General features: G+C 35.6%; 5 protein-coding genes and 1 pseudogene across 8 annotated transcripts; 5 read left to right on the plus strand and 1 right to left on the minus strand.

Moving 5' to 3' along the window:
- Positions 1–4,665: 4,665 nt before the first annotated feature.
- On the plus strand, positions 4,666–10,600 carry LOC147919867 (uncharacterized; annotated as a pseudogene).
- A 419-nt stretch (positions 10,601–11,019) lies between these two features.
- On the plus strand, positions 11,020–12,688 carry LOC104771951 (uncharacterized). Its single transcript, XM_010496576.3, has 4 exons — positions 11,020–11,551; positions 11,632–12,001; positions 12,082–12,236; positions 12,325–12,688. Exons 1-4 carry the CDS (start codon positions 11,474–11,476, stop codon positions 12,619–12,621), a joined length of 900 nt encoding a protein of 299 aa, XP_010494878.2. The 5' UTR covers positions 11,020–11,473; the 3' UTR covers positions 12,622–12,688.
- A 22-nt stretch (positions 12,689–12,710) lies between these two features.
- Positions 12,711–14,713, minus strand: LOC104771952 (syntaxin-22). Its single transcript, XM_010496577.3, has 7 exons — positions 14,315–14,713; positions 14,097–14,190; positions 13,845–13,984; positions 13,647–13,709; positions 13,392–13,549; positions 13,202–13,302; positions 12,711–13,092 (listed from the first exon to the last, which is right to left on the minus strand). Exons 1-7 carry the CDS (start codon positions 14,500–14,502, stop codon positions 13,027–13,029), a joined length of 810 nt encoding a protein of 269 aa, XP_010494879.1. The 5' UTR covers positions 14,503–14,713; the 3' UTR covers positions 12,711–13,026.
- Positions 14,714–15,256: 543 nt separating this feature from the next.
- On the plus strand, positions 15,257–17,126 carry LOC104771953 (binding partner of ACD11 1-like). Of its 4 annotated transcripts, none has more exons than XM_010496578.2 (6): positions 15,257–15,361; positions 15,512–15,529; positions 15,783–15,886; positions 15,982–16,057; positions 16,139–16,219; positions 16,311–17,126. In XM_010496578.2, the coding sequence occupies exons 2-6, from the start codon at positions 15,524–15,526 to the stop codon at positions 16,944–16,946; spliced, it is 903 nt and encodes a 300-aa protein (XP_010494880.1). In that variant the 5' UTR covers positions 15,257–15,361; positions 15,512–15,523; the 3' UTR covers positions 16,947–17,126. The 4 variants fall into 4 exon arrangements, with proteins under 4 accessions (XP_010494880.1, XP_010494884.1, XP_010494883.1 ...); XM_010496581.2 differs by having other exon boundaries at positions 15,347–15,361; positions 15,512–15,552; XM_010496582.3 differs by lacking the exon at positions 15,512–15,529 and having other exon boundaries at positions 15,260–15,361.
- Positions 17,127–19,679: 2,553 nt separating this feature from the next.
- LOC104771954 (defensin-like protein 308) lies at positions 19,680–20,166 on the plus strand. The gene is made up of 2 exons (XM_019242188.2): positions 19,680–19,794; positions 19,903–20,166. Exons 1-2 carry the CDS (start codon positions 19,749–19,751, stop codon positions 20,100–20,102), a joined length of 246 nt encoding a protein of 81 aa, XP_019097733.1. The 5' UTR covers positions 19,680–19,748; the 3' UTR covers positions 20,103–20,166.
- An 865-nt stretch (positions 20,167–21,031) lies between these two features.
- LOC109131341 (putative defensin-like protein 303) lies at positions 21,032–21,962 on the plus strand. The gene is made up of 2 exons (XM_019242197.2): positions 21,032–21,193; positions 21,595–21,962. The coding sequence occupies exons 1-2, from the start codon at positions 21,139–21,141 to the stop codon at positions 21,810–21,812; spliced, it is 273 nt and encodes a 90-aa protein (XP_019097742.1). The 5' UTR covers positions 21,032–21,138; the 3' UTR covers positions 21,813–21,962.
- Positions 21,963–23,462: the final 1,500 nt, after the last annotated feature.

A 23,462-nucleotide genomic window follows, 5' to 3' on the forward strand; every position in this document is an offset into this window, starting at 1 on the left:
CATCGCAATAGGCGTGTTTTCTTGTAGTGATATCGGTGTCGCATAGACAGTTAACAAGATACACTTTTTGCTGATAGAAATCGACAATTTTATCGGGACTGCTATATCACAGGAACAATCGATTTCATCTTTGGAAATGCTGTGGCGATATTCCAAAACTGCCAGATAGTGGTGCGAAAGCCTTTAAGCGGTCAATTCAAAAATGTAGTATAATGGCAGGCTTGGATCTTGTATATAATGTTCTACAATTAATATAGATATTTAGAAGATTTATTCCAGATTTAAAAAATTATTCTCCTATCATTTCTTTTTATTTTAAAATTTAAATGTAGTGAATTATCATATAATACACAAAGTTAATAAAAATGTATTTTTTTGCATATATTGTGATTTTTTTTTTAAAATGAACATATATTGTTCAATTAATATAAAAAAGTGTGTGTTCAACATATATATATAGTAAATTTACCGTATATAGTAAATTATAAACTTTTAAGAAGTTTATAATTTATAACTGATATATCTAAACTTAAATTTTTTAAAAAAATTATGAATATTTAAACATATTAAATTTTTAAAATAACACAAACAAGTTATATTACATACATGACATGTTATATGACATGAAAAGATTGAATTGATAATACTAAAAAATAAACTATTATTAATATGATACTTCAATAATACAGATTAAATCTTCATTTTACTATTTTAACAACACTAATATAAAGTATCTCAAATTAACTGATTTAATTAAAATTGTATTAAACAAAAATTGTTGTCTGGTATATGACTGATTTCATACTAAATCACTAAAATTAACAAAAAATACATTAACAAAATTAATATTAAAATAGTATATTAACAAAAAAAATTTGTTCTGCAGTATACCATGGTCATAATTGATGGTAAAAAATCAGTCAGAAATAACATAAATCTAAGAGATCACGGCCCAATGGTTAATTATGGCAGTGGCTTAAATATAACCATGTTCACTATCAGTTTATAGTGTTCCGTGATTGGAGGAGGGTTTTCTAAGTGATTCAAATTTGAAAGACTTGATTAACGCCTAAAATCTTTATTTCCAGAATTATTCTGATTGATTGGTATGTTTACTGTTTATCACCGAAAAGACTCTCACCCATTTTTCTTCTTATTATAAAACTTTTATTTTGACCGCCAAGAATAATTCAAATAAAATGATACAAGTTCGATGCATCCCAAAAAGTTGACAAAAACATAGAAGAAGTTTACGGTAAAACTATAGAGCATATATAGATTAAATGTTTCAGCAAGTCACACAAAATCAAGACGATTCTTACATAAAACAAGAAAAATTGACTCGAGTAAAATATATATTTGAACAAACCAAAACACTACGATTCTAAACGAATCAATTTAAAAATTTTGTAGCCCTCATCAATTCTATATATATGAAACATGAAACACGTTATTGAAGCAATCGGGAGAAAACGAAACAATTCTTATAGAAAACTAACGGTTTATGAATATGGGTAAAACCAAAAACCAATTCCAAACCAAAATTGTAATACATATCAAACAGACAATTACAAAACTTGGTTTTATTTCTGTTTACTCATAAAAACACACAAATGTAAACACAAAAACCGAAATTAGGAAAAACATCATATACAACACAAGCCGTATATATATATAACATATATAGTTGTTGATGCAAATGATTTATCATATGCTTCTGGTCATGCTTGGCTCCTCGTACGCCACTGGCAGCCGATTTTAAAATTAAAATCGGTATCCACTCGTGGCATACAGGGAGCCAGGCATGATAACAAACTAATACATGTATACATATATATAGTTATATATGAAACCTCTACACGGACGTTGGACATCTTTATATCGATCTTGGCTTGAATCGATAAGAAACAAACTTTGTTTATTACTGTTGGGGGGAGAGAATGAAGTAGTTAGAGAATTATATTGAAGATTTCTGGTTGAAGAGGAAGTAGTAGTCACATATATAAAGGAGAAAGAGAGAAGAGAACTAGTTATGTTCTTGCCAAATTAAAAAGTTATTCAAAAGCATATGACCAAAGTTAGGTTTCGATTTTTAGAATTTTTTTAATGTGAAGATGGATGAATAAAATAGTTAACAAAACTTCACAAGGACCCATTTACTCACTTTCCTTAAAGGTTTTTCCTTTTTCCACATAATTTATTTATTTAGTGAGAGCTAAATCATGCAAAGACTTTTGCTTTTCAAAGCACATAATAAAAGAAAGACATTGATAATATTGCTCCCTAATTCAAATTCTAAGATATTGTAAACCTTAAACTTCAAAACATAATTTACACTGTTATTGTAATTAGATGGAATCAAAAAATAAGGATTCTTCTTGTAGGTAATAAAGATTACATAGCGTGCAAACCTGCTGATGAGGTATACTTTTAGAGGGAGGTATTCAACTTGCTATTTTAAGGATTTGGTAGGATTTTAATATTTTAGAATTTTGAAAGATTTAGAAGAGTTTTAGAAGATTTGATTGTCTTTTAGAATTTTTTATTTAAAAATCAAATAAAATGAAATGTGATTTTATAAGATTCTATGAGATTTTATTTGTAAACTTTGGGTGATTTTAAAATATTTTACCATACAAAAAAGGAAAATTCTATGCCAAAATATTTGTGAAGCTGGAGCCAAAGCTTCAGGGTCAACACGTGTGAAGTGCACGTTTTAGAGCTTGGTAAAATACTGAACTGCAAGTGCAAGTCTTGTGAAATACCTGTTGAAGACGGGATATAGCTTGGTAATGATTCTGTCTTGTGTCATTTTCGTCTGAGAGGACCAAAGTATACCTGCACGTTAACAGAATACTGAACCCTGGATCACAAAAGCTAAAGAAAAACGCAGATTACAAAGCTATTGGCCTATTGTATTAATAATAATCCCAAGAGCTAATACTGAACCCAGATGCACGTAAAATTTGATTGCTTCTACACGTGTGAAGTGCACGTTTTAGAGCACTTTTACTAGGTCTAGGTTCAAGTCTTGGATCCACAACTTCTTCAGCTCTTAAAAACTTGAATATGAAACGAGAGCAGAAGCAATCAAATTTGCTGGTGGTGGGATTGGAGCGGAGGAGTGGGGAAGAGCTAGAGGACGTGAAGAGGTGAGACCTGTTTCAGTTTTGATTTCCCAGAAAATACAGTTTTTTTTGTTCTTCTAAAATCCTGTAAAATTCTACCTTAAAGGGTATGATTTTGAGGGAAAGTATTTTCAACTAAAAAACAAACCAAAATCTCCTAGAATCATTCAAAGTAGCAGTTTTTAAAAAAGTTGTGATATTTTGAATAACACTAGATTTCAAGTAAGTTTTATGAATTTTGATTGAATAACAAGGGATTGTAAATTATTTTAAATGATTTTACATAAATCTAAGTTGAATAACATAGGATTTTAAAAGATTTTTAAAAATCATCAATTGAATAACAAGTGATTTTAGGAATACTCTACAATCTTCTAAAATACAAGTTTAATACCCCTCTCTTAATTAAATAGTTATATTGGAGAATTTTATAAGGATGTTTCGTAGTACATGAGGAAAAAAAATTAAAAAGAAAAGAATGAATGGGCCATTGATCAATCATCTTCATCAGCATAAAGGACCGACGTACATTTTCATCCCAATATCCAGAACTTTAGCGTTGGACAAATCAAAATGATATCCCATTAGGTCTTTGCTTGTCTTGTATTTGTGTGTTATTGTTGTGTTATTAGAAAGTAATTGAACAATTGTAAGTTCAAACGTGAAACTCAATGAAAAATGAACTTTATGTTTATGTTTTTGAATTTGGACAGAATTTATATACGTGATATCATATATTATATTATATACGTAATATATGCAAATACATTTCTACATATATTTCTGTTTGAATTAACCAACATCCTATATTAGGGATACAATATCCCACATTGGAAGTTGAGTAGGATCTTAAGTGGTATGTATAAGATATGGGCCTCTCTACTTATTGCCAATTGGTTTTGAGTTGGAAACCCACAATCTAACATGGTATCAGAGGCTGGTCCGAACATACTCAATTCAATCCACAATCGGCTCAGCCCAATAGTTGGCCCGCCGATTCATACCCGAACATACTGAGATTGATGCCTAAATAAGCCATCATCTCGAGGGGGCGTATTAGGGATACAATATCCCACATTAGAAGTTGAGTAGGATTTTAAGTGGTATATATAAGATTTGGGTTTCTCCATTTAACCATACATAGCTTTACATAATCAAAAAGAAAAACACTCCCAGGCACGTTTAACGAGAGAAAGATGAAGCCTATTGTCCAGATCTCACCCACCCACAAACACCTTTAGACCGTTTGGACAATGGCTTTATCCACCAGTCACACCACCCCCCCCCTCCCTTCAAACGACAGTTCTTCACCGTCTCGATCTAGATCCAATCTACTTCAACCAGAAGAAAACAAAGCATTCAATCCTCTACGAATCCGACAGTAGCGGTTTTCTTCACACTGCATTTACTATCATTCCTACCGGTACCTGTCTAGCTCATCCCAAGGTTTAGTTGGCGCCTTTTCCCGTTTGAGTTTTTCACTTTCAACCAACAAGCCTCCAAAACCGAGTAGTTCTTACCATCGAGACCACAAACTATGTCGAACCGCATACCCTACTATATGAAAGGCAAAAACGTAGTAAATGAGTACTCACCACCCCCCCCCCCCCCCCCCCCGGAAGAGAATCAAGGCCCCAGAGCTGGACACATCAGATCTGATAGAGGAAAATTCCCTTACCCTCCTAGGAAGACTCACGAATCCCTCCGGCCAAAGAATGTGGGCTATTTTCCCTTTCCTTCTTAACAGATGGAACCTGAAAGGCAAGGCTACGGGAGCAGATTTAGGACAAGGAGTTTTCCAATTCAAATTTGAACTCGAAGAAGACTTACAACAAGTCCTAGCTAACCGTCCTTACCACTTTGACCAATGGATGGTCATCATTCAACGTTGGGAACCAATAATCTCACCCTCCTTCCCCTCTAAGATACCTTTTTGGCTTGAGATCCAAGGCTTACCAAAACACTATTGGAAAAAAGAAATGGTTTTCTCTGTTGGTGAAGCTCTCGGGGAGATCTTGGACTGGGATATCTCCAATTCCGCTGTCCAGCTACAGGTCCTCATTGATGGTCTGGAACCAATAACAAAAGAGACAATTGTTGAATTCCCAGATGGAAGCGAGGCTCTGATTTGGTTAGAGTATAAGAATCTAAAAAACTTTTGCTCCCACTGCCTTAGACTCACACACGACAAGTACCGGTGCCCGGCCGGGACTTCAAGACCAAAGGAAGGAACCCCCCCGGAGGCTAACTCAAGACCCATCCCACAACACCCACAGTTCTGCTCCCAGGAATTATTACACCCCCCAGGATAACTTCCTACCCCCAAAACCCCAAAGTAAAGTACAAGATGTTGAGAAAAGTTATCAAGGGGGACAAGGAACTTACCCAAGGAAACGTTCGCATGATATCATGGCCCAAAGGTATAACTCCAACTCTGCTCATCGCCAGGCTCCTCATGGATTGAAAATTTCTCCCTTGAGAAGGTCAAGCTCTCGAACACCCTCAAGGTCTTACTCAAGAAGAGAGGGTTTGCACTCTCACTCTCACCGAAACCCTCGCTCCTCCCCCACTCGGAACCTGCAATGGCGAGAAAAGTCAATCTCGTCAGCTGAACCAATAGGCGAACCGTCTGTATCCTCAAGAACAAGAAGACCACCCCTTGAGAGAATCGTTTTGAGCCCTGATCCTTGCACACCACCGCCCCTAGATGACCAGGAACCCAGACCACTACTGACAAACACCCTGCAACATGGATCAAACGAAGCACTCCCCTCAAAAGAACAGGTACTCAATGACCTGAGAGAAGTAACGATTCAATACATATCATGCCCCGACCTAGCAGAAAGTGCTGCAAGGCGTATGAGGGTTATTCAAAGTGAGACAGAGAATCTCATGGAACACACTGCTAATTCTATCCTAGCCTCTAACCTTGCTGCGGCAGTTCATAAGCCTCCCTTGACCATTAATACAGAACAAGAACATCCCCTTCCAAGAGTAACAAGAGTAGACCCTCCTCCGCATATCACTGATCCCGGTGAAACAAGCAAAAGGGGAAGAGGGAGACCACCTACACAGAAACAAGGGGGTAAAGGAAGTCAAACACTTTTGGGAGCAAAGACTCAGAAGAGAAATTTCACCCGGGGCTCCCCAAGGAAAAATGCAGGATCAAAGGGACGCTCCAAATCAGGAACCTCAAAACATACCCGAGGGAAAACTACACATGCCCTGTCAGGACCTTCCACACAAAGCCCGAGAGGGCAAAACCAACCTGCTCAACAAAACCAAGAACAAAGTCAGTCACAGACTTTACCGGACTCTCAACCACAAATTCCTGCAAGTGGCCCAAGGATAAATATCATCCCAGCAAGCAGGAAGAAGAAGGCGGATTTTCAGAACCCGCCTCTTCCTCTTCCTTAAGATTGGTGAGCTGGAACTGTTGTGGGCTGGGGAACCCCATAACAGTCCAGAGATTGAAGGACATAAAAAAACAAGTATGTCCGGATATTATCTTTTTAATGGAGACCAAGAATCAGAATGATGCGGTAATACAGAAGCTACAATGGCTTGACTACCCTCTCCATCATCTAGTTCCCCCCAGTTCCCCAGGAGCAGGTGGACTGGCTCTTTTCTGGAAGAACAGTGTAGAAATGGATATTTTACACTCGTGTCAAAATTTTATAGATACCAGAATCAAAGTAAAAGGAAGATTTTTCTACTCTACCTTCGTCTATGGTGAACCGGAGAGATCCAAGAGGCTTGAAGTCTGGGAAAAGCTGAAAGAGCAAACAGTGAACCGGTCTGACCCCTGGTTTTTAACTGGGGATTTCAATGATATAATCAACAGTAATGAAAACTCAGGCGGACCTGCTAGATCAGAAGGATCTTTCTCTGACCTTAGATCTCTCATGTCAATATGTGACCTATATGACCTACAACATTCGGGAAATTTCCTTTCTTGGAGAGGGAGAAGATATGAGCACCTAGTGCGATGTAGGCTGGATAGAGCAATGGCGAATAGCGAATGGACTTTGGCATATCCATCAGGCAAGAGCGAATACCTTTGCTTTGAAGGCTCTGACCATCGTCCTCTGGTGACGTCCTTTGATCCTATAAAGAGAAAGAGGAAAGGTCTATTCAGATACGACAGAAGGCTAAGACATGAACCTGAAGTCAAAAAACTCATCTTAGATGCCTGGAACCTCTACCCGGAGGCGGAAGTAGAAAAGCGACTCCACCAATGCTGGATAGCAATTGTCAAATGGTCAAAAGAAAAACAAGCAAACAGTTAGCAAGATATTACTGATCTAAAGTGTCAACTTGAGGAAGCAATGACTGATGATTTAAGTGAGCAGGGCTTACTTGATGATTTAAACAGAAAACTTTTAATGGCTTACCGTAAGGAAGAATAGTTTTGGAAGCAACGAAGCCGACAACTCTGGCTGGCCCTAGGAGACAAGAATACGGGTTTCTTCCACGCTGCAACAAAAAGTAGAAAAGCCATTAACAACATATCAGTTATTGAGACCGACTCAGGAGAAATAGTGTATGAAGAACACGAGATAGTTAAGACCATTGCATCCTACTACCAAAAGCTCTTTACTTCAACTGAAACTACTCGAACCAATGTAGTCCAAGAAGCGATCACACCTTGTGTGACGGAAGAGATGAATGAAAGTCTAATCCAAATTCCATCCCCTACAGAAATAAAAAGCGCATGTTTTGATATTCATCCTGATAAGGCACCCGGACCAGATGGCTTTTCCGCGAGTTTTTTCCAAACCAACTGGGACACAGTCTGTGACAAGGTGATTGCGGAAATACAAAGTTTCTTCATATCAGGTTTGCTCCCGGAGCATATAAACCACACTCATGTCCGCCTGATACCAAAGATCACGAGCCCAAAGAGAGTTGCAGATTACCGGCCAATAGCACTGTGCTCAGTGTATTACAAGATAATTGCAAAACTCATCTCAAAGAAACTTCAACCAATCCTCCAAGACTGTATTTCCCAGAACCAATCCACCTTTGTACCAGGACGAGCCATCACAGATAACGTCCTCATCACTCACGAGGCTCTCCATTACCTGAAATCATCCATAGCACAAGAAAGAGTGTTCATGGCAGTCAAGACTGACATGAGTAAAGCGTATGATAGACTTGAATGGGGTTTTATAGAGGAGGTACTTACCAGAATGGGGTTTCACCCCCAATGGACATCTTGGCTCCTACAGTGTGTTACAACTGTCTCCTACTCCTATCTCTTGAATGGTCAGGCCAAAGGTTTGGTGAGACCTGAACACGGAATCAGACAAGGGGATCCGCTATCCCCATATATCTTCATATTGTGCAGTGAGGTCTTATCAGGACTATGCAACAAGGCTCAACTCCATGGGCGCCTACCGGGGATACGTGTGGCAAAAGGCAGCCCCCGTGTGAATCATCTCCTTTTCGCAGATGACACTATGTTTTTCTGCAAGTCAAACAAAACAAGTGTCAATCAGCTGAAACAAATCCTCCAAAAGTATGAAGCAGCCTTGGGACAACAAATAAACCATGATAAGTCCTCTATAACTTTCTCAAGCAAAACAAAGAATGAGGTAAAAGAAAGGGTAAAACAAGAACTTGGTATTAGTAAAGTTGGTGGACAAGGAAAGTACCTGGGCCTACCAGAACTGTTTGGCAGGAAAAAGAGAGACCTGTTTAGCATGATTGTGGATAGAATCAAACAAAAAGGGCTTAGCTGGTCCACTAGGTTTCTTTCTTCAGCAGGGAAGCTCACAATGCTGAAATCTGTGCTTGCTGCGATGCCCTCATATACGATGTCATGCTTCAAGCTTCCCAAGTCCCTATGCAGTCGTATTCAATCCGCTTTCACTCGTTTCTGGTGGGATGAGAAACCTACTAAGAAAAAGATGTGCTGGCTTGCTTGGGATAAAATGACAAAATCATTGAAAGATGGAGGTTTGGAGTTCAGAGATATTCAAACCTTCAACGATGCTTTCCTGGCAAAAATCAGTTGGCGCATCCTCACTCAACCGTCATGCCTTCTAGCAAAGATTCTTCTGGGGAAATATTGTAAAAAGACGCATTTCCTTGACAGCCCTGCTCCATTCCACGCCTCGCACGGATGGAAAAGTATTTGCATTGGTCGTGACCTTTTGAAGCCCAAGTTGGGTATGATTGTTGGAACAGGAGAGGACATACCTATTTCGCGAACCCCTTGGCTCTCTTTAGATCAACCATCAGCTCCATTTGGCCCCCCGACAGAAGAAAACCACATGTTACGAGTCTCGGACCTGCTTCAAGCTCACACAAAAGAGTGGGACGTTAACTTAATCCGCAAAACTTTGCCAATGTACGAAGAGGCAATCCTGAAGATTAAACCAAGTACTAAAGGAGGACCTGACCTATGGGCTTGGCTCCCCACAGTGGATGGCATCTACACGACAAAGTCCGGCTACCATGAATCCCTGAAGCCAAGTCAGTTACCTAGAGATCAAGAGCTATCTTCAGCAACACAAAACGAAAATGCAGAGAACTGTTTTCCCTGGAAGAAAGAAATCTGGAATATCAAATGCTCACCTAAAACAAAACTTCTTCTGTGGAAAGCCTCACAACAAGCACTCCCAGTGGGAAGCAATCTTCTAGCCAGACGCATAAACACCAATCTCACTTGCCCCCACTGTGGACGACCCGAAACTGAACTCCATCTTTTTTTCCATTGTCCCTACGCAACTGTTGTATGGAACAAAGCACCTTTTAAAGAAGTGTTCAAGCCAGAGGAGGTGGAAAATTTCAAGTCGGGACTAGTAAAAGTTTCAAAACTCACCTGTCTCCCTCCCACCGGCCTTGCGATCGGACCTCTGGCTCCCTGGATTCTCTAGACTCTCTGGACAACTCGGAATCGACTAATCTTCAATAAAATCCAAGCTCAAGCGGAGGACACTCTGAATCTGGTTTTAATCCGAGCAAAGGAGTGGCAGGAAGCCCAGCAGGTACACCCACAGGAAAACCCTTCTCAATCTCGAGTCTTCCCCCTCAGCCTTCGCCCGGCTCAAATCCCATCCTCTCGAATCCTCTGCTCTACAGATGCAGCATGGAAGAATGATGGTATCACGGGCTGTGGGTGGATCTTCAAGAACAGCTCCGAAAGCACCCTTCTTCAAGGATCCTCAAACTCTCGACTCATTCGCTCACCCTTGATGGCCGAAGCTATAGCAACTCTCAAAGCCTTGGGAGTTGCTATCGAATCGGGTTTCACTCAAGTTCAATTCGCTTCAGACTCGCAGCTGCTAGTCCAAGCCCTAAATCGGAGATCCTCCCCAAAGGAAATCCATGGGATCATATACGATGCCCTCTCTCTCGCTTCTCAATTTGATTTCTGTAATTTCTTCTATATTCCCAAGAATTGTAATCGTCAAGCCGGTGCTCTTGCAAAGTCTGCTCTTAGTCTCGTGTGTATCGAATCTTAAGTCTTTTAAGTTAATGAAATGAATCGTTTGTTTGTCAAAAAAAAAAGGATTTCTCCATTTATTGCTAATTGGTTTTGAGTTGGAAGTCCACTATCTAACATCCTAAACTTTCATAACAACTATAACAAAACTAATCTCATAACTTGAGAAATATAAATGAAACTATGAAATAGCATTTCTTACGAATGAAAAGAATATAGTTTATTATCATAGACGTTGTAGTAGACACACAATAAACACACTCATGAGCGTGAATATGTTTTATAACAAAGAGAATTCAATTTCAAAGTCTCTAAAGCATAAAATTCGATTCTTCTTTTACAAAATCAAGATTTGGATGTTTTTTTTCCCATCATTACTCTTCATTGGTCGTGGGCTCTTTCCCTTTCACTTTATATATTTTTCATTCTTTTACAAGTAAAGACACTTTTCTTTTAGTGTCATTCTAGCTAGTATTATTATTTTCTCTTTTCTTTTTATTCCTTTAAGCCATTTCTTCTGTGATTTTTTTTCTCTGTTTATTTTTTTTTGTAGAATTAGTCCAAACCTAATCTGAGAGTCTCTTTGTATTCAGTTTCAGTCTAATCGATAATTCGATATTACAAAAATTAAAATTTAGATAAAACAATCGTCAATGATAAAACAAACGGTAACGAGATAGTTTTGGATTCTAATGGGCTGGACCGGCCCATATTAAACCAGCAAAACCAGGCCGTGATGGGCTTATTTCAATCTGCAACTCATCTAAATCATCTCCGGCGGCGAGTACCACTCACCGGAAATAATGGTCTGTGTGTAAAGAAGAAGAAGAGCTATGAATCCGAAGTAATCAAAATTGAAGTAATTCTTCAAGTTTCGATATACTGAAATCAAATGGCTACCCAACTACGGAGATCGTTATTAACCCTAATTTTCATCTGCTGGGCCATTTCTTCTACCTCATCTGATCAGGTAAAGATCTCCGTATTGATTTGTGCGAGAACCCTGAATCAGATTAGCTCAAATTCGATTTATTGAATCTGTTCTAACAGGTTGGAACAAGTTATGGAGACTCCGATCAGATTCGTTCACTCTGTATCTCTGATCGTTTCATTATGGAGTCTTATTTCACTACTACACACACTTCCTTAGACGACTCAGAGTTTCGAAACTTCTTGCTTCATCAACAATGTTCTTCTGATAAGATACCTTCTGAACATGACTCAAACATTGTTCCTGCAACTTCATTGATACAACACAGAAACGTAACAGGTGAAGGTTCACATCGTAATCTCCTTACGTCTATCAAGCTTCTTCCTCTTTACTTAGAGTTTCAGCTTCAGGAGCTTGTGATTCTTGAACGTTTGCCTTTGGGAGTTTTCGCTGATCCTTTTGAGCTTCAGAGTATTCAGCAACGCAGAGGTTAAGATTATTATTTAACAAGATGAAAAGCTTTTTAGATTTTTTTGAAGTGTGATGGAATCTTGATTCTTTTTTTGCAGTTTTTAGTGATGTATCTGTGTTTGGAGACACGAATCTTGAGCTGCCTTCGTTTAGATCTAACAGATCTGTTGTTGAGATTCATGTCGAAGTCAGTCCTAGAGATTATGAAAATGGTGAAATCAGCTTAAAGCTTCCCTTACATGCTCGGTATCAGGTAAAAGGATCACTTGATCTTTTCTCAAGTCTTGTTTTGATTTATTTCAATAAGATTGGATCTTTATTTCTCTATCATCTCCATCCAGCCTCTTGACGACAGTGGATACTCTAGAGTGGAGTTTGGAGAGCCAGACTTGTTCTTGTGCTCGAGCCATGTACAAAACCACCAACATGAACAGAGAAGATGTTTGGTTTTGTCGATTGGTAGATCCAAGACTGAAACCAGGTCTGTTTTCTGGGATATCCCTGCTGGAATCAGGGGTCATACAGAGTATGTTTCCGCCTTGACATTTGCAGCAGCGGTTTTGTCTGCAATTTCAATTCTTGTGGCATCGGTTTTGAGCTCAAAGGTTGAATCTTGTAAAAACTCAAAGCAGTCATAATAACCCAGCTTTTGGTTTCAGACTTCTTTGTGACAGTCATTTATGTCAATTGTTTTGTTTCCTCTCAGCACAGATTAGGGAATTTAAACTGGTTCAAAACCATGACCTTGCATGATCATTCTGATTTATCAAACCGGATAATTTATGAGAAACACAAACAAAACAGACTTTCTCTCAACTCCAACAAAAAGTTTGCACAACAAAAAATCCACACACAGAGACGCTCTATTACATGAACCAATGAACCCACATGCCACCCTCAAACCGAACCGAAGCAAATCACACTACAAAGCCAACTTCTAAGTACTGTCTTCAAAATATGTTATATACCAAGTAGTTTCCACTCATTGACACTTTTTAAGATCGACGAAATCACCCCAAACGACTTGTTCTTGCGTTTTGAAATCAAGCTGCGAGTACGATGATCACAATCAGGAGTACAATGCCAAATATCACCAAGAGCAAGCATGTCTGCGTGTAAACAAAAAGATGAAGACATAAGAGCGTGGCCTTACCTATCCGTAAGGTTTCCTAAACACCATTCATTCACTGCATTGTCTGCAAAGTTTGAGAGTTTTACCAGAGATGAGTTTGACCTTTGTGTCTTCGCGGCTTGCGCCAGCTGAGTTTTGCCTTGTGAAGTTGCAGCACGGGAGTTATCGATGTGAGTACCGATATCATCTGCGAAAGTTAAAAAAAGAAAGTGAGTTCTATACCTAATAAATTCGATAAGGACATGTTCATATTGAGTTTGTCAGAATTTCTTTAACCTATCATGACTCCTTGATCGTTAACCAAAACCGCAAGATCTTTGAATATTTCATTAACCTCGCCAATTTGGTTATGGATTTCTTGTATTCCTTGCTCTCGTTCTTCAATCACAGCTTCGTTGAATGCAATCTCGTTGTCTAACAACACAAGTTCCTGCCTGCAACACAATTAGACAAGGAGGAGGATAAGTCACATCTCAAAAAATGGAGATAGATGTGTCGAAAGATCGGTTCTTTTTTTACAGTAACACCTACCTTTTAGACTCCTGAAGTTGTGCCCGCTGTTCCGGGGCCTTTTCTACCTCACTGGCAGTGTAACTATATACCAAACCAACCAAGACAAAGAAGGAACATGATTATCAAAACTAGAGAAACAATTCACATAACTGAATGCCTTTTGGGTTTGATCTCTAATCTATACAAAACAAAATAAACAACAAAAACGGGTGTTACCTAGGGGGAAGAGCAGATTGAGGAACAAAAGGGGCATAGGTGGTTTCTCTTTCAGCAGCGGTTTGTTGAGCTTTCTGAAACTCTTTCAAAACAGCTTGAAAGTCCTTTGCAAGCTTAGCATCTGCAATCTTCTTACTTGGCTACACACACACACACATACACAAAATAACAACTCTCAATCATCAAGCATGAGAAAAGATTCACATAAACAACAAATAAAGAAAGATTTGATTTTTTTCTTTTCACAATTACATTGACACCAGTTTGATGATCAGTTTCACTAGCTTCCTTAAGTTTAGCTGAAGTATCCTTCACAAGCTGCCCAATATGCAATCTTGTCTTATGCCTATACCAGAAAAAAAAAAAAAAAAAAAAAAAAAAAAAAAAAAAAACTCACAAAAATTGAAATCGGATTCCGATCAAATGGAAAATAATTGTTGTTTTTTTAGAAAGGAGAGAAAATTGTTTACAGCTTTTCACGGAGCTGGGGGGTATCTTTGGGAGTACCGAGAGTGTTAACGAGTCTTTGAAAGGTGGAGACTCCGGTATTGATCTGGAATATTCCCGAAGCCACGGCTTGCGTCGAATCTTGTCTACCACCACCATTGATCTTCCTCGTCGATCTTCCTCTTCCTGATTCTAAATCTTGAAAACTCATCTTCTTCTTCGTTGAATCTTGAAATATTTTTCACCCTAAATCAAATCGTTCTTTTTTTTTTTTCTCGAATTGCTGAGAATGAAAAAAAAAAGTTTTGGGGGGTCAAGGCGTGGATCGTGGAGACAGATAGACGAAGAATTGGAAAAAGCGTCAGTAACTGATTAATTTTGACAACAACAAAAAAAGAAAAGGCGATAGAAATATTTTCGTCTTTGATCCTTTATTTTCAATATATTTAAGAATCTACCCTCGTTTGTGGTTTTTCTCAACCAAATTAAACCATTGGTTTGGTTTAGATTTTGGTTTTAGTTTCAGTATTGGTAAAAGCGTCAGTAACTGATTGATTACTAATTGACAACATAAAAGCGATAGAAAAGTTTTGTACTTTTCCTTTATTGATCTTTTAATTTCGTTATATTTATTTAAGAATCTGTCCTCGTTTCTGTTTTTTTTTTTAAATAAAATTAAACCATTGGTTTGGTTTGTTGAGATTTTGGTTTTGCTTTTAGTTTTCAGTTGATTTTGTTTTGGTTCAGTTCAGTTACACTAAAATAGTAAGATCTCGTTTAAATATTTCAATTTGGTTTTTGGTTCAGTACCATTGAAATATGTTAACTTTACTAATAAGCATGTTTGGTACTACTAACTTTACAAGGCGGAAACGGTTCTCACGACCACGTGGAGGACAAATAGTGGTGGATAAAGTGATTATGTCACGTCTTCATATTAAAAACGTACACATTATTGAATAATTTTCATTAGAATTATTTCCCGACAACGAAATAGCTCTAAGCACGACCTTTGTCTCCCTTGAGTTCGCACATTTGAAGTCTCCGACGAGAATAAAACAATCCCGACGGTTAGATTTGTATTTATTCATATTGAATCCGCTTTATTATTCTCCTCGCATCAAATCCACAAACAAAAGTTTATTTGTTCCTTTTTTTTTTTGTTGTTGTCGGCTCCTCTGCTTTCGTTTCAAATTCTTCCGTTTCAATCCGGTTTATAGCGGTTTTCAGCAATGTCGGTAAGATTTTTGATCGCCACGAGGTGAATAGATATGTTCAAATTGGCTAATCGCTAGTTTTAGGTTCAGGGTTTAGTACTAAATCTAATCTATGGATTACTTCTTTGATAAATGTGATTAGAATCGTTAACCTTTGGAGTTTTTATATGTGAAAACAGCTTCTTATTTATATTGCACTACTCAAGTTATCAAAACCTGACAAGTTCGTTAACTTTAGCAATAATGTTTTATCCTCTCTGTTTCTCATTTGCAGATGGTAACTGTCAAAGTTAGCAACGTTTCTCTTGATGCAACAGAACGTGATCTCAAGGAGTTCTTCTCTTTTTCCGGTGATATTGCTTACTTTGAGATGCAAAGGTCGGTTTTTCTTAGACTTACATTCTCATTCGAATTATAAACAACTGTCCTTACATAGTTCATTAAACTGATACTGTTGAGATTGGTTTCTACAGCGAGAATGAAGGTTCCAAATTAGCATATGTCACATTCAAGGATTTACAAGGAGCTGAAACCGCAGTTCTCCTCACAGTAAAATTCACATTCATTTCTCATTCTTATTCAACAAAAGTATATATATTGGCACTTTGTTTCATGTCGATATTGTTTCAGGGAGCCACAATTGTTGATTCATCAGTCATAGTCTCTATGTCACCAAACTACCAACTTCCTCCTGATGCTTTAGCTTCCATTGTATGCTCCTTATAAAAACACAAATCTTAGACCTCAAAACTCTCTTAAGATCTTTTGTGTGATCAAAGTATTTTTTTGATCTTCTCTACAGGAATCATCAAAAGAGAGCAACAAATCACCATCTCCTTCCCGCGAAGATGTATCGGTATTTAGAAAAGCTGAAGATGTTGTAAGCAGTATGATTTCAAAAGGGTTTATTCTAGGGAAAGATGCCATAGCTAAAGCGAAAAGTTTTGATGAGAAGCATCAGTTAACATCAATAGCTTCAGCTAAAGTCACTTCTTTCGACAAAAGAATCGGATTCACCGAGAAACTCAATACCGGGACAACGGTTGTGAGCGAAAAAGTTAAAGAAGTTGATCAAAAGTTTCAAGTCACTGAGAAAACCAAATCAGCGATAGCTGCAGCTGAGCAGACAGTGAACAATGCTGGCTCGGCTATAATGAAAAACCGGTATGTGTTAACCGGTGCTACGTGGGTTACGGGAGCATTTAACAAAGTGACTAAAGCTGCTGAAGAAGTCGGACAAAAGGCGAAAGAGAAAGTTGGTTTGGCTGAGGAAGAAGAAGAGGAGAAGAAGAAAGTGGTTGATGAAGTTGCTGCTAATGTTCATTTGTTTGAAAAACCAAAGGGTTTAGACCAATCAGAACAAGGTTCGAAACTCACTGAATCACAACCGCAGCCACCAAAGGAGTTTACTCCAAGTGTTGCATCAGCTCAACCTTGAGATACATATAAGAAACTTTCTCCAAACGTTTGGAACAAAGAAGCTCACTTTTTAGGACAGAGCTTATATTTTCCAATAACATTGGATTGCAAACTCTTGTTGTTGTCTTTCTCCCTTACAAGAAAATGGTGAAGAAATTTTGGAAAAATGCTTAAATTGAATCTCTTTTTTTTTTGAACATTTATTCGTTTGCTAATTTTTCATTTTGAATGATTCTGTTTAAAATACTCAAATCTTACAAAATTTTGATTGGTACCTTGCATAATAGACTGACGATTCAACATTACATGATGATTTGATTAAATTAATACATTAAATCTTAAATCATGATTTCTGTTCAGCTATTTTGTGGTAATGCAAGTTTATTGACTAAGCTTTAAATGAATTATGATTTTATGTTAATAAGTTATTCTTCGTTTTTTCCAGATTATCTAGTGATTTATCAACTATTTTTAGATTTTCAAACATCAAAATGCAAAATGATCAACCTCAAATTTATTGTTCCAAATTCCAAAAGCTAGATAAGGATGACGATGATAATGCTGATAAGTGAAAACGATTCATGGAAAATTACAAGGAAATAAATTCTCTTTCTGACTCCAACGTTGACTGTACAATTAGATTCTGTATAACATTAATTCGAATGCTTTATGGATAATATTCGAATTACAAAAGTTTATCCACCGACCACTAGATGACAAAAAAACAAAAGTTTCCACTATGTACACATTCGGATGTTTTTTATATACAAACCATCTTATGAATAAATTACAGTTAGTTTGACAAATCATAAGGAAAGTACTATACAGTCGTTATATATACGATGCAGAGTCTCATTAGTTTAAAAGATACCTAGGTAATTAAATATTTTAGATAATAATTTATTAATGATTTAGATTTCTTTAGTGGAGTTATTGGTTTGAGATTTGAATAAAGTTTTAAAAACTTTATGTTATGTAGATTCAGTTGTTATAATATCAAAATTTTGTTAAATTCTAATAAAGTTTTTTTTTTTTTTTTTTTTGAATCAATGTGAAATTATATTAAAAAAATGCCCTTTGTACAATAGTTGCATCTTTATACTGAATAAAGATTGAAGTTATTAACATTTAAATGAATAAAACTAAATTCTCGATCGGAACCATAGTTGGAGACCGTCCTACAACTTGCCAGGGCAATACCGCTGGATGGAGGAGACTTACGAGGCGGTCTAGGATCTGAATTAGCTGAGCCTCAGTGCACGGTTGCTCACCATGGCGTCGCATGTTACGCTCACACCAAATGGTATGGATGGCAGCCTGGAAGACAAGCCGAAGAAGAAATCTTGGAGTGCGTTGAAATGTGGTACCAGAGAGCAGAGATAGGATCTGCTGAAACCTGTTCGTATAGTGATGTTGAAAGAGGGTACGGGTTAACTCGGACCAGATCCGAGATGTGTACACGCAGCCAAAGAAAAGATGCTCCAGCGTCTCGACTTGGATCTGACAAAACCCGTAGGATGGGGTGACACCTCTGTTCCACACCATCATACGGACACCCGTTGTGAGTCTATTTCTTGCAGCAAGCCAGAGAACAAAAGAGTACTTTGGAACAGAGCCTGAGAACCTGACAGCTTCAGACCATGAAACCTATTGGTGAGGTTGACGTAGTTGTGACCATGTGTCAAAGGTGGAAAAACAGGGACGCAATTCTAGTAAAGTTTAATGTTATTAGTTTGTTTTTTGTAAAAAAATTATTTAAAATCTTCACAAATTTGGGTTATTAGATTTAGACTTTTATAAAATCAATAAAAACAAAAAAAAACTAGGATTATTAATAAATTTAATTATTATGTTATTGTTCATATTTTTATATATTTTCTTCACAAAATAAAGTCATGGAAAGTATCACAAAAATACAGAGATTGTTTGGAGCACTTTACAAGATTTTAGAAAACAAAAAAAACAAAATTATAAAATACTCTGTAGCAATCCTTAAAAATCTTTCACTTATTCACTTTTGTTTATTTTGTTGAAATCTTCAAAAAAATTTATAAATTAGAATCCAATAACACCCCTAGCTAATATAAGCATTAATAAGTTAACTAAATATATAATATTAAAGATCTGTTTATTGAATATTGAATTTGTTTGACAATTGAATCTAGGCTAGTTTGGATAGGTACTAGGTAATAAAAGTCTTTGAGAATATAAGTATAGAGTAATTAAAAATAGAGAAAGCAAAATCTCATGGTTTTAGGTAAAATTTGAAATAATCTTACAATAAATCATATCAACTTCCCTAAAATCTATCAAAATTCTAAATTTCTTAAATCCCATAAAATCCTCCAAAATCATGGTTTCAATACACCCCCTTTAATCATTTTATAAAAGTTCACCAGTAGGAAAAAAAATACTATAGAATTTAAAGTTTTATAAACTATTAAATTTTTTAAAAAAATATGTATAGAAACTTGGAAACTAAAATCTAATAAAATCCACAAACAACGATACGTACCTTTTCCACTAAATTGGCTCGTTTGAGCTGATTCTTTGGTTGACAAAAAAAATAAAAAACCCGATATGTAACCAAAACTGGCTATCTATTATATAGTAGAAAATTTCAATGAAGTTGACTCAAGAAAAGAAGGAGAAGAAGAATTTATATTCAACGAATAATAAATAACTTTCATTTAAAGCATCAAAGAATCTCAGGACTATAAATAAGTGATCAAACGATCTTTTGATTCACAAAGTAAAATCAAAACAAGCTTTTGGTGCAAACGTTTCACAAAACCAAACAGGAGAGAGAAAAAACAACAACATGAAGGCCTCCGCTTTCTTCATTGCTGTTTTGCTTATTGCATCATGTAAGTAAATATTGAAATAATCTTAATTATTTATATATGAAGTTTTAACTAAAACATTCATGTAAAGGTATGTTTTTTTAATAAATATTTATATATGGATCTGTATAGGTTCATCATCAGTGATAATGGGAGTACTCGACGACTATCATGAGGACCATTGCCACGACTTTAAGGATTGTTTTATATATTGCAAACGATATGTACCTGAACCAAGATGTATTAAGCATATTTGCGATTGTACAATAAAATCTCTTTCTACCAACGACGAGATTCCTACATCGGCTTCCTCGTCCCATCTGAATAAGTAAAATATGATTGTGATTATATATATGTATCCTGTATCAATGAAATATTTTCAAGTTCAAACTTTAATCTGTTATAATTCATTAATAAAGTAATACGTTTTATGGGGATCGGATAAACTAATCCGTGATGGAACAGCAATAACGTTTGACGAATCTGACTTTTGTTTTTGCTATAAGCCGTTGCTAACTCGCGATAAATCTTCCGTACATCGTAGCATGCATCACAAATCAACCATCGGTTCATGATACAATTAAATTTATGTCCACGTCGCAAGTACAAAAATTCGAAATCTTATGTTAGTCAAGAGTCAAGACTGTGTGAAGGCATACTGTATATAGACTGTCAAAAGGTTTAAACACAATTACTAGCTTTGATTTTCGAAGAGAGGGAATTTTATTATACTGTACTAACATAGATGCCAAACTTTTACATAATAGAGGTTTAGACGCTGCATATATTTGAACTCTTTTCAAATAAAAATTTACTTCATAAAAAGAATCAGCCGATCTTACGTATAAATCATTAAAAAGTATATTTTCAAAAAAGAAGTTTTAAATAATATAAAAGATGATGAGCTAGATATACAACTTATTAATAATTAGATAATTATTATATGCATATATAGTTTATATATATATATATATCATTTAAGTTCTTTTACATATGTAACAACAATCACATATCATAATTATATGACAACCATAAAATAATAACAATATGTTCAAATCTTTTTTCTGGCAACACATTAATTATATAAAAATGAAATCCATGCTAATTATATATATTATGGGATATGATAATCAAGACATTTTAATAACAAAAAAAAACATGTGTATGTCTAGTGATCTGATTAAATTAAAATTCTTAGAAAAAAAAAAAGATAATTTATCCTATTATATATAGTCATGTGGATTTTTCATTAAAAATTCCATAACCATACAAATTACCTCCGTTTACCCACAAGTCAAAAAAAGGAAGAGAAACAGGATCACTTATAGTTAGTCGTAAGCAAATTGAATATAGTAATCAAAGTATAGTATGAACACAAACAAAATAGCCTTCTTCTTGGCCTTGTTCCTTGTATCAGCCTTCTGTAAGTGCTTAATTACTCGTATATGAATTTTTCATAATACATGTGTCGATATATATATATATATATTTACAATAAACACACATATAAAAATGTTCATGTTCTGATGGGACGATGGATTTTTAGAGAAATATATATAAGTATTCGATCATAGTTTCTTTGATGCGGCCTTAAGTTCAGATTATAATCAAACTATCAAACAACATCTGTAATCGTCAAAGAAACAAAGGTTTCAGTGCGGTTATAATTCATATATATATACAGATACGTTAAACTAACAAAAAAAAATTGTTTTGGTGTAATTTTATTGTTTGATTGGAATATATTTTGTTTGTCCGAATTAAACACTAAAATTGTTTTTTTTTTTTTAATTTATTTATTCTCTGGATAATTATTTTTTGAAGGTATACAGATGATAGAAAGTAGGGATTGTTACACAAACGACGATTGCAAAGGCGTGCAACCATGTCCAGTGCCTCTTGCTTGTGTCTTTGGCAACTGCATTTGTCCATGGAAAAATCAATCTAAACTCTCAAGTACTTGTCAAATAATATGTGCGCGTTTGAAAAAAAAAGCTATAAATTCTTATGATGCTAGTCCATGTATTTGCATCGATAAGTAAATCAAGAACAGAATCAAGAAATATGTGTAGCAATCAGAACTGTCACCTCAAATAACTGATTGTAAAAATCAGATTGTAACAACAATATAATTAGAATTGTAACCTGAAATAAACTGACTATAAAAATCTATTCTTGTTTCATTTATAAAACCCCTAGACCATAATACTTTTTTCTTTCTTCATCATGACTTTTTCGGTTTTCAGGCATGTATTCCAATATATGATTTTGAGGCAGACACCCCCTTTTGGAAAAGACTCCAATAAAGTTACATAAGCATGACACTATACTTTTAAATTTTAAATTATAGGATGTCAATTTTTCATATTTACATTTGAGATAATATTAAATATATAATTTACATTTGAGATAATATTAAATACATGTATATATATATATATATATCGTAAAACATAGTCAATTATATGTATAATTCATGTTAGTGTTGAACTAAGTTTGGACATTTTTTTGGATGTTTTCTTACAATTTTATTCCACACTATCCCAAGATAGAAAGTGAATTACACAACAACGAAACATATAAAGAATTTAATGAAAAGATTCACAGTGTTATCGAATTCTATAATTTCAACAAAATTTTTCCTTTGTTTTATACCACCGCACTCTCGTCGCAAAGTCTCCAAGTAAGATGCACGTTGTAAGATGGCGCTGAAAGTGAATTACACAACGACAAAAACATTCAAAAGAATCTAGTGAACAGATTTATGCTATAACGAATTCTAACATTTTTTTCTTTTGTTTTATACTGTCGCGCTCTCGTTGCAAAGTCGCCAAATGAGATGCACGTTATAGAATGGCGTTGAAAGTAAATTACACAACGACAAAAACATTTAAAAGAATTTAGTGAACAAATTCATGTGTTACCGAATTCTAACAACTTTTTCCTTTGTTTATATTGTCGCATTCTCGTCACAAAGTCACCAAATGACATGCATGTTGCAGGATGGCGTTGAAAGTGAATTACACAACGACAAAACATTCAAAAGAAATTAGTAGATTTAAGCGTTATCGAATTCTAAATTTTAATAATTTTTTATCTTTGTTTTGTATGTTGCTTTTTATTACAAAGTCGTCAACATACACGAGGTTGTAGGATGGAACTGAAAGTCAATCATATATATAAAAGTAGAGTTTCAGTCTCTCCTTATTGGTCCACTTGGCAATGCAATTCTAACAAAAAAAAAATTATATTAATACACAAATTTATTAAACAATTGATTTTCACATTTAACACACATAATATAAAACTGAAATCTTTATAGCTTCTCCCTATAAATTATGCATTAACTTTATTTCTCCACTAAGTTGTATTAATCAATTGTATTAAAACAAAACAATAAATTAGAATTGTAACTCTCATTTTTCTAAATGTAATTTTTCATCATTTCTCTTCCTATAAATACTCATTATCTTATTCTCTTAGTCTATCACTCTTTCATTCTCTCATCTTCTTCCACTACTCTCAAATCTCTTTTTTGTTTTGTTTTGTTTTTTTTGTTATTGTTGTTGTATGGGTTATAAAAAAATCAAATCAAATATCATTGTAAAAGCTTAGTTTTAGAGTTTGTATGATATGTATATCTTATATATTTATTTTAATCTTTTAAAATGTTTATCTCCATTTTCTATTTT

The sequence above is a fragment of the Camelina sativa genome, chromosome 20, assembly GCF_030686135.1.
Source record: "Camelina sativa cultivar CO46 ecotype springtype chromosome 20, ASM3068613v1".
Lineage (NCBI taxonomy): Eukaryota > Viridiplantae > Streptophyta > Magnoliopsida > Brassicales > Brassicaceae > Camelina > Camelina sativa.